Consider the following 10,715-nt stretch of genomic DNA (forward strand, 5'->3'; position numbering starts at 1 on the left):
TCCGTGTGTGTGTCACTCTCATTCTCAGTGTGTTTGTCACTCTCAGTCATAGTAGTTGACCATTATAATTTGAACTTGAACACAAACACTGTTTGTGTGTAAGCATGTTTGTTACTGTGAGTCATAGTATTGGCCATAATAAAAAAATTATTTGAACGTGTTTGTGTGTGTGTGTGTGTGTAAGGTGTTAGGGTTAGGTTGTAATGTTTCATTGTTGTTACAACTAACCCCGAGTCATGTAGCCATGAACTAGCTTACCTTACAGCTAACAGGCAAAACATGAGCACTAACAACTTGCATGGAAAATATCTACACAGACACACAATAAACATAATTTAAATTTGATGAGTTTAACTATAAAGCAGAAATTCCCATAACAAAAATAAACAAAGAAAAAAAGTTACTTTCATATCTCAAAATAGTTTTCTTTTCCATTCTAACATCTGCTGTGTTTGCCACAGGGCTCTACTTTATCACATGTGGAATAAAGACTAAACTGAGCATGTGCGAAGTGAATCAGGTGATTTGTACCTGATTGGACAGATTGGAATTGTTACAATTGACCTGTGTTACCACCCGGTCTCCCCCTACACGACAAGTGATTTAGACATTTGCAACAGTTTATTTTTTACACAAAGGTTTGGTTTTACGAGATCAGTCTGTTTTGCAGTTCCTGACTGTTGTTTTCGCTTGCAAATTGCTGTTCACAGGCTTGCAGTGCTTTTGGCCGTATTTGTGCGGAGAAAATGTGCCAAAATTGTAAACGCGGGAAAAAATGGAAGTCGGAAGAATACAGATCATATTTATTTTGCGTAAGCATGAAGCTGCAGTTTCATAATACATGTATTACACTTACGAATAACAGTACAATGTTGCAAATATCTTTTTCTTACACTTAAGGCGATTTACACCTTTACAAATCTTCTCTTGCACGTGCAAATTTAATTTACGCTTGCAATCTTATGTATACTTTTACAAATCATATTACCTTCATAGAGTTCCCTTTCGAAAGGGAGTACATCAGGGGAACCACTGCACTATAGTATTAATGTAAGAAATAATGATTTTTTTTTACATTAATGCTTTTTATTTTGCATTACAATGCTTTTCAGTTTCATGGTGGTAATTTTCATAAAAAAATCGTATATGCAAAAGATATATCCTTTGATCAATTTGTACTCTGTGCTTATTATGGCCACTCCATATATACTGTATATCCATATTCTTGTAAAATTAGACAAGTAGCAATATCCATGTTGCTCAGCGGGGGGAGGCAATGAGCTCATAGAATCGAGGCATGTTGGCAAAGCTACTGAGTTCAGGACTGGGGTCTATGCCATCTGGACCCTTTGGACTTCTGAAGCTGAACTTCTGAAGCAGAGACACGATGAACAGAAAGAGCTCCATACGAGCCAGAGACTCACCCACACAAGCGCGTTTACCTGCAGAGATGCAAGACCAAATACAATTATTCATGTTATTTATGAAATAAGTTTTAGTATCACAATTTTGAGCTTAAAATTTAAAGCTATTCTCTGATTATATTGGTCTGTTTAAAACTTGATTTAAAAGGTGGAAAAAATAAATTCATGCATGGTTATTCATGCTGTGAGTGACTGTGTGGCCCTGGTAAACCCTAGTTTGTCGGGACAATATCACATTTTTTGGTCCCCATGAGGAAATAAGCTTATTAATAATACAGGATGATGTTTTTTGAAAATGTAAAAATGCAGAAAGTTTTGTGTGATGGGTGGGTTTAGGGGTAGAGTTAGTGTTAGTGTTAGGGGAGAGAATATACAGTTTGGACAGTATAGAAACCATTCTGCGATGGATAGTCCCCACAAAGATAGTAAACCAAACGTGTGTGTGTGTGTACTGAAATGTAAATAGGGAGTGCACTCAGTCCCACAATTCCAAACTCATTTGCAAAGCTAGAAAGTTAACTTTGATTAACTCTGGACTGACATGAGAGACTTTACAGAGTTTACCTGCAGAAAAAGGGAAAAAGGCTGGATTATTTTTAAAGTTGCCATTGGCATCCAGAAAGTGCTCTGGGTTAAATGTCCAAGGGGTTTCCCACTGTAACTCATCCCTGAGGACAGAGTGCAGCATGGGAAGAATTACTGTGTCCTGGGGAAATAAAATACATTTAAAATTACACAAAACATCCAGATTATTGGGAAATATTTTATGCATTTGCACAAATCTAGTAATTTCCAAGATAAGAGGCGATGACCATTGTATGTGTTCATTGTTACCTTTGGTATTACGTAACCTCTGAACGAGATGTCATGCATGACATAATGGGGAACATTTAGTGGGGCAAAGTCCAAGTACCGTTGTACTTCATGAATCACAGCGTCAGTGAAAGGAAGGGACTTCCTGTCATCCATTGTAGGGACCCTGTTCTGTCCAATAACTTGATCAATCTCCCTCTGAATTTGCTCTAGATCAAATACACCAAATATTCATTGATTAAAATGATATATGATCAATAATAATAATAAAAAAATTGAAAAGATAAAAAACAAGACAGAAAGCAAATAATACATATATCATAAGTACAGAATACTATCGCAGCTACACCGTGTCTACACCAGACGAGAGCGGCGTGACAAAATCACATAGAACCCATTATAATCAGTGATGCTGTCTACACTGGATGCGATGCACTTAAATGTCTTTAAGTGAGTAGAACAGTGATTCTCAGTCTTGTAGTTTGACTTAGCTTAACAGCAAGGAGCACAATTAGGGACATCTTACGAACATACCCTGTATGTGGGGGTGCTTGATCATCATCATCAGGGCATATCTGATAGTTGTGCTTGTGGTCTCTGTCCCAGCTATAAACAGATTTACAACAGTCGCCCACATGTTTTCCTTGTGGAATTCTGTGTCAGGATTGTGTTTCTCCTGCCGTAGCACACAAAGAAACAGAACAGGAATTGTATACATTGTCTAAGTAAATGCTGAACAATGTGTATATAGAAGAGATAAGAGAAAAGAAAAGAAACAACCTTTCTGTACCTGTTTGAGTCTGATAAGGAAGCAGTCAATAAAGTCCTTCGGCTCACTGAAGTCCAAATTCTGCTCATGCTCCGTGATTTTTGTCATAATGAAGGCTTTGATGTCATCTACCTCTCTAAACGTGGTATGATGACTACCAGGCAATAACTGCATTAGTTTAGGGAAGATGTTGTACAGCTGTTGGGGTTGAGAAGATAGTTAAGAAGACTTTCACACAGGACATGGTCTTTGCATAGAAAAACAGAATGGCCACTTTTGAAACTTCTGCTCACCTGGCCCCAAGGGCTGCTGACAAAACGCGCAAGTCTGGAGATGATCTGGAGCAAGTGCAGAAAGCTTTTGTCATCATAATCAAAGCGCTGCCCAAACACCAGGGAACAGATCACGTTGGACACAGCCCGGCTCAGGAAGAAGACTGGGTCGACTGGTGTCGCTGAAGGAGAAAAACTTTTTAGCATACAACTCTCACAGCTGTGAGGGCAGAACACTCAATGTATACCACTGCACTTGTACTGAACTCATAGGAGGCAAATGTCAAATGCTCTCTTTCCTCACATTTGGCTTCTTCAAAACTCTTCAGCAAATGCCTGCTCTCTTCTTGAATCCACTGTTCCATTCGTTTGCGTCCCATTCCAAAATCCCTCAGTGTGGTGAGAGTGAACCGCCTCAGTTGAAGCCAACGATCTCCATTACTGATGGTCAAACCTACAAACATTTTAGAGAGATTGAAATCTAGACTGAACTACATTAAACTGACAGCTGTCGTCTTTGACAACAATAAACAATAATCTCACCGTAGCCTCTCAGCATTGTGTTTAGAAAGGGAATGGGGGCTCTGCCTTTGAAGTCATCTGCCTGGTCCACCAGAGCCTCTTTCACTGTCTCATATCCGACCAGAACCACCGTTCTTTGGGATCCAAGGTACACCGTCATCACAGGCCCATAGGTTTTACTCCACTGTTGGGAGAACAGAATTTACTGTTACACACCAGTGCAAACTCATCAGGTGTTTCTGAGTATTTCATACTACATGTAATTTGCTAAACTAAAACCAGTGTTTCACAAACAACAATGAAATCTCTCTATGGCATTCATCAAAGGCAACTGCATTGTGATGCATTGGTAAACATCTGCACAATATCCAAATGCAATGCCTTACAATACCCTGCAATTCATGTTCATATTTGAAGCATAACATTCAGAAGTACATGATTCTGCTTACCTTCATGAAGCTTTTAAAGGGTGCACGCTTGTCCATTATTACCAAGTTTCCAAACAGTGGCAGTGCCAGCGGCCCAGGGGGCAAAGAACCCTTATGAAAAGAAAATATATTTCCCTAATATATGAATGATCAATATATTTAATAGTTTAACAGTATATTACAGAATAATATATTGTTAACAATATATTGAATAATACATAAGGAATTGCCGCTTTTCATATATTGAAAAATATGTGACAATACTAATATATCATTGTGGCAATTGTGGCAATATATGTACACAATAAAGAATACAACTTTATGAATATTACATGTAATGCTATGTTTGTCTTCATTTATAAATATTTTATATGTATTAATATATAGCCATACATGGTCAATGCATATATTGCAGTCAGTATATAAAAAAATATAAGCACTAGTTTCCCATTTATGGAAATGTATTATGTAATCTATCACATTATATTTTGCAGTATATTCCCATATATTTTTGTTCCTTAAAGGAAAGTCCACTCGCCTTTCTTTTCCATTTCACCAACACCAACACAGCCAGGACTAAAACCAACACCAATGAGCCAAAGAGTTCCATCCCTTTTCTCCAAAATGTTCCTTACAGCCCACTAGCCCAGTTTATATCTTTCTATGTCTTTCTCTCAGTTTCATGTACTATATAAAGTGGGACAGAGCAATAAGAGGTGGTTCCAGTATGAGTGGGACAGAGGTGAAGCATGTGATCAAATACCTGCTTGTGCACTTTAATCAGAGCGCACCATAGATCTTTCTCATTGGTCGCTTATGCTGTTTGTTTGTTTTTTCATTTATTCTTATGTACACTGTAAAAAGTGAACATGTGCAGTTGTTACTTTAAGGAGGTATTTTGGTAACACTTTACAAAAAGGTTCATTAATTAACATTAGCTAATGTATTAACTATGAACTAACCATGAGCAAGTTAGTTCACAGTGCATTAATTAATGTTATGTAAATAAAAGTTGAAATTAACATTAACAAATATTAATAAATTCTGTACAAGTGCAGTTCATTTCACTAATCCCACATAGCAACATTGTGACGGCCCAGATCTGGCCCACATCTGGCACATGAAAGATGATCTGGCCCACATGCAGCGTGGAATGACGGCCCTTGGGCGGCTCACTCCTGCTTCCCAGATCTGGGCCACAAGCAGGCCATAGCAATGCCACATGTCAGCCAAGAAATAAACCAGAACTGAACCTCATCTGAGCCACAAAATCTGTGTATATAAAGAGAGTCATGACGTCGTAAACAGCTATATAGGATTAAAGCCACATTGAATCTGAAGTAGTGTCATGGAGAAGTTATGCATATGCCACCAGAGAGATGTCTATTTATGAATTGTTCGCAATAAGTTCCGTAACAAGAATTTAGAAAGTAGCTAGGATGTATTTCATTGTATTTCAAGTTTAATTTTTACCAAATGAGTGTGTGTGCGTGTGTGTGTGTGTGTGTGTGTGTGTGTGTGTGTGTGTGTGTGTGTGTGTGTGTGTGTGCGTGTGTGCAAAACAGCTTAGAAATTATATTATTATTATTTATTTATTTTTTTATTTTTTTTTGAAAATGTAACAATTTAGTTTTCTGTGATGGTCGTGTTGGTGTAGGTGTACAGGATAGAAAATGCAGTTACAGTACAAAAATCATTATGGCTATGGAAAGTCCATCCCATCAAAATTGAAACCCAACATGGACAAAAATGCTGATTGAATCTTTTCATATAAATGAGATTTAAGATGACTAAGTACAGTTTTTCTTTCAAATTTTCAATAATCTAAAGTTTGTGAACAGACATGTTTAATAAAAATTATATTTTAGGTCACCGTTAAACAAAATCATTACAGTAATCTTCTAGAAGATAAATAGAATATATTAATGTATTAATTTAAATTAATTACGTTTAATTTAAACAATCTTTTCATTTTAATGCTTTGAAATAAATTTAGTATGAACAAAACTTTGGCTCTGTAAAGGCGTTAGCAGGCTAACATTACATATGCTGTGACATGATGCTCAGAGGCTCATCTGGTCTGACACCCTATATCCTGAAGCTAGCATTAATGATTGTCAAGTAACTTCTTTCTCAGAAGATGCGCTGGCGATTAGAAGTACCTTATAAGCAGCCTATCAATGGGGACAGAGGATTCACAGTTTCTAAATGTTTTCATTAGCCGCTTTCCGACCAAGTAGTTACAGGAACTTATTTATAGGAACTGTCCACTTCTAAACAGTTCTATGAACTACTCTCCCCCAAACTCGGTTTTGCTGTTTGCGTTCGCACTGGCCAAGTGGCCATAGGAACTGGTAGGAGGGGTAAGGGAGTGACGCAAGAACGGCGACTTTTATTTTGACGGCGCGACAGACCTTTATTTTGGTGGCGCTGAAAACGCCAAAGCAAACAATGCTCGCATTCTCTGTGTTTATTTGTTAGCGATCTGTCTAACAGAACTGTTTAATATGTTATTAGATAGAACTGTTATAGAAAGTAGACAGTATATGAAAAAAAGCTTATTAGCCTATGCCGTGTGGTTGATGTCCAGTGTTGCTAGCTGGGCAGATAAACATAATCATGTTTGGCTTGGTCCCCTCAAAGTTGCGTTGGATTTTCTCTTCAGCATAAAGGTTTAGAGACCCATCTATCACTGTTTTCCATGTTTGTATAGTTAGTTTCTGGAGTAAATATATAGGCTATAATCTGTGTGTTTACATTCTAGCTGTTTTAAAAATGGCGGGTGCTGGTGTTCCGCGTGCGTTCGGTCAATCAGCGTACACTAACATCACGGGTAGTTCCTATAGTGCTGGTTTAGACCCTACTCTGAAGTAGGATCTGAATTAGTTCCTCCAAATGGAGTTCCTAGAACTAAAATCGTTCCTAGTTCCTGCGGTGCGAACACGCCGACATCCGGGTACTTTAGCCAATAGTTCTAGGAACTGTGAAAAGGTTCCTCCGGTCGGAAAGCGGCTATTGTTGCTCTCTCTCTCTCTCTCTCTCTCTGAAGATCTCTCACTGTGTTTCAGTACATTTAGAAAAGATGTTTATTTTTAAATTGAACGATATAATCATTTCATTTATATTCTTTTAAAGAACAGAATTTTTTCAAATTTAGTTAGTGTGAAATCTTGTGAAATATTTCATTATTAGAAAACCTCTTTTTCTCACTTCCACTGGCCCCAGCAATCCCCCTGTGCTCTGGAATGCGAAGGGTGGGAGGGAGCTCCATGCTGCCTGCATGCGCCACACAGACCCAACCTGATATCAGGGCTCAAAAATAATCCTCATGATTTCCATTATATCGTGTCAAAGTTCAAATATTAATCAATGGACACCTTATACTCACAAGGTCATAGACATTTAGACATCCAATTTTACCTATTATCCAATTATTCAATATAATCAAGGTCAAAGGTGACAATGTCATGGAGAAGTCAAGGTCATCGCAGGGAACGTGGCAAGGTCAAGAGGTCAACCCATCAATCATCATTAATTATAGGGCCTAAAAAAATGTCAGACAGCAATCCACCAGATCCAGCTGCAGGTGATGCTCTAATGTTGTTTCGCAGCATAGATTTTGAGTTTATGCTTTGTTTGGAGGTGGCCACCCCAGTGTTTCAGGAGACAGCTGTTGCATCAGCTGATCTTCAGTGTAAAGATGTGGATCTGGCAGTGTCATACACAGTGGTGGAAGGAGTGCTAAAAAGGCTTCAGGAACTGAGGTCAGAAAGTGAATTCAAAATTGTGTTTGAAAAAGCAAAGGAGAGGGCTGAGGTTGCTGGAATTGAGTTTGCTGACAAAATACCTGGTGAGACAAGACCCAAAAATACCTGCAAGGTATAAGTACAGTTCCAAGTCAACAGGAGAAGTCAACCCTGAGAATTTGGAGGAGTTCTATCGAACAAGGGTATACTACACCTTTTTGGATACCATTACTCAAGAGATGGTCAGACGATTCAAAGGAAAGGATAATAGTTCAATTGGCATTATCCTCAAAGGCTTACACAGTCTGACAGTAGCATCCAAATGCTCAAAAGGAGTGGAACCTGGTGATGTTGAATAAAGCACTGGAACCAGGCACACACGGAAGCTCCTCGGTTTGCGATGTGGAGGGGGGCGTGGCCCGAGGAATGACTCGTTGGTTATTATGCCACACCGTAACCCTCAGATCACCCTGGCCACCAGCCAAAGTATCCCCTCTCGAGGAAGAGATAGATTTGGATGTGGCAAAGTGCTCGTGACCGTTAGGCCGTCGAAACACGCGCCCACATCCAGAAAACACACGGGCGAGCCGTCTTGAAAAAGACGTGCCGCGTGCAGCTATTTTAGAGAGAGGAAAAAGCCCAGCAGAGTGCCGAAGTGCCCAGGGAGAAACACACACACTGTCAACAGATCACTGCACAGACCAGCAGCAGGCAATGTGATCTCGCTGGAACGCACCAACACACTGAAGAGCCGCTCGTCTCGTAGAGTGAAGATGATTCAGAATGGCTTGTGGGAGTGAAGAAAACTCTTGGCTCCGAAGCAAAAACATAACTGCATGTTGCCAGCATACTTCCTTATATACCCATGAGGTGGGGCGGAGTTATGATATGCAAATTCCGCAGACCCAAGGCATTTCATTGCCATTGGCTCGTTTTCTAATTCTCGAAGGTGATAGGCTTTCTAAGCGAAACCCCATTCGTCATCACGACGTAACTCGTAGTGACCACGAAAGGGAAGGTTAATTACTCTAAGCTTTTAACACAATGCGCATTAGTGACATCTGGTGGTCAGACTGTTTTATCCACCATATCTAACAAATCAGAGCAGAAAAAGCATGTGACCAAACAAAGCTTCGGAAGTCCGTGACATACAATAGTGGAATCAATCTGGGATCAATACAGTTCTATCTAATCTCATCTAATCTCATCTAAATTAAATTCTGACAATGAGACCACGGATTTCACATATTGGTCAATGGTCAACGGATTCACATATTGATCAATAATATAAAATATACAAGTGATCATAATTCGTAATTGACGTGAGTAGCTGAAAAAAAATATTTTTTAATATAATAACTGTTTATTATAGTATGTTGTATTTTTACAGTAATAGAACCTGCACAGTTTAATTATATCAGTGTATACATGATGATTATATTCTTATCAAGAAGCTGACTGCAACAAATCACATTTTTCTCTGCTGTTCCTGCCATAACAAACACAGTTACAGAAACCAGAGAAAATCAAAATTATTATAAAGTTAATTGTCAAACTGCCCATCTAAATCAAATACTGATCACCATAATGGTGACGCCAAACTATTATTTTCAGTAAAACATCAACATCTAAACATGTTCATTCTCAATGAGAACTTCTGTAGACATCTGACAGAAATAAAGTCAATCTGGTCAGTAATAAGTGAAGCTGGTAATTCTGTTTGTGGAGTTGTTTAATCCTCCTCTGCTGAGATCTTGAGATATTTAATGTCTTCTTTTATCTTCAGTTGATTTCATCTAAGGCTGTGTCTGGAAGTCAGTTGTAGATTCAGTTCTTGTTGTTCCTCTTTCCTTCAGTGAGTCTGCTTGTTATCATCAGCTATCTTCAATAACACCCAGCCATCACTCAATTAAATTACTTAATTATCTCATTAACTCAAACACTGATTCAGTGTTATATTTAACACCCTGTAGTGTGCATACTTAGTTTTCAATTCATCTGGGCTAACCTATGTGAGGCCTACATGAAAACAAAACTGGCTGGGCCCCAGTTAGATAGCCCAGGTCAAACCCATTTGGGCCCCACATGGAATTCTAAGCAAGTATTTTTTTTTCTTTTCAGAAAACAAGTCTAATAAAACGTATTATCTAAATTATGCTTTTCAAGTAAATGTGTCTTGATTTAAGAATGGTCAGATGCTTGTACTGAAAACCAAGACATACTTAGGAAGAATTTTTTTTTTTTTTTTTTTTTCAGTGTGACACACTTGTGAGCTAAATGTAACATGAAGAAATGAGCATTCATCCCCCAGTTTACTGTCTCCAGCTAATCTGCTGTGTCATCCTCTGTTTAACTCTTGGCCCAGTCATTTAGAGCACTGTAAACATGATCCTGTTTATATAGCTGAATGACGGATGGATTGACACACTCAATATGATGTAACATTATATTTCCGTTTAATGAACACTCATAATCAACAGAAAGAGGGAAAAGGTGAATATAACAAATTTTATAGAAATATTGTACATTAAATTCAAGAAATATGCAAAGTTAGCAGAAATCAGAACAGAGATTTCTGTTTTTTTTTTTTGTTTTTTTTTTTTACAGTGAGAATAGTGATTATGACTATTTTTGCATTTATAAACTAAATGTATCCACAAACGTCTGACAAGTTTTCAATTAACTTTATACAAGATTTTGACTCCTTACACAGCAAAAACTCCAGTGTTAAATTAACACTC

The 10,715-nt window shown here is 38.2% G+C and overlaps 1 protein-coding gene across 2 annotated transcripts; it reads right to left on the reverse strand.

Moving 5' to 3' along the window:
• Positions 1-786: 786 nt before the first annotated feature.
• Positions 787-4,957, reverse strand: LOC311296553 (cytochrome P450 2G1-like). Of its 2 annotated transcripts, none has more exons than XM_084418379.1 (10): positions 4,767-4,957; positions 4,250-4,339; positions 3,822-3,984; positions 3,583-3,732; positions 3,300-3,460; positions 3,028-3,204; positions 2,772-2,913; positions 2,259-2,446; positions 1,989-2,130; positions 787-1,442 (listed from the first exon to the last, which is right to left on the reverse strand). In XM_084418379.1, exons 1-10 carry the CDS (start codon positions 4,836-4,838, stop codon positions 1,261-1,263), a joined length of 1,467 nt encoding a protein of 488 aa, XP_084274505.1. In that variant the 5' UTR covers positions 4,839-4,957; the 3' UTR covers positions 787-1,260. The 2 variants fall into 2 exon arrangements, with proteins under 2 accessions (XP_084274505.1, XP_084274506.1); XM_084418380.1 differs by having other exon boundaries at positions 4,250-4,363; positions 4,767-4,914.
• Positions 4,958-10,715: the final 5,758 nt, after the last annotated feature.

The sequence above is a fragment of the Rutilus rutilus genome (genome assembly GCF_951802725.1).
Source record: "Rutilus rutilus genome assembly, chromosome: 9".
NCBI lineage: Eukaryota > Metazoa > Chordata > Actinopteri > Cypriniformes > Leuciscidae > Rutilus > Rutilus rutilus.

Excerpts from the sequence above, each read along its gene's own strand:
- LOC311296553 (XM_084418380.1), bottom strand. The coding sequence starts at position 4,838 with ATGGAACTCTTTGGCTCATTGGTGTTGGTTTTAGTCCTGGCTGTGTTG. Across the intron at positions 3,985-4,249 it reads CCTTTAAAAGCTTCATGAAG|TGGAGTAAAACCTATGGGCC; the intron begins GTAAGCAGAATC and ends TTCTCCCAACAG. Across the intron at positions 2,131-2,258 it reads GAGGTTACGTAATACCAAAG|GACACAGTAATTCTTCCCAT; the intron begins GTAACAATGAAC and ends TTATTTCCCCAG.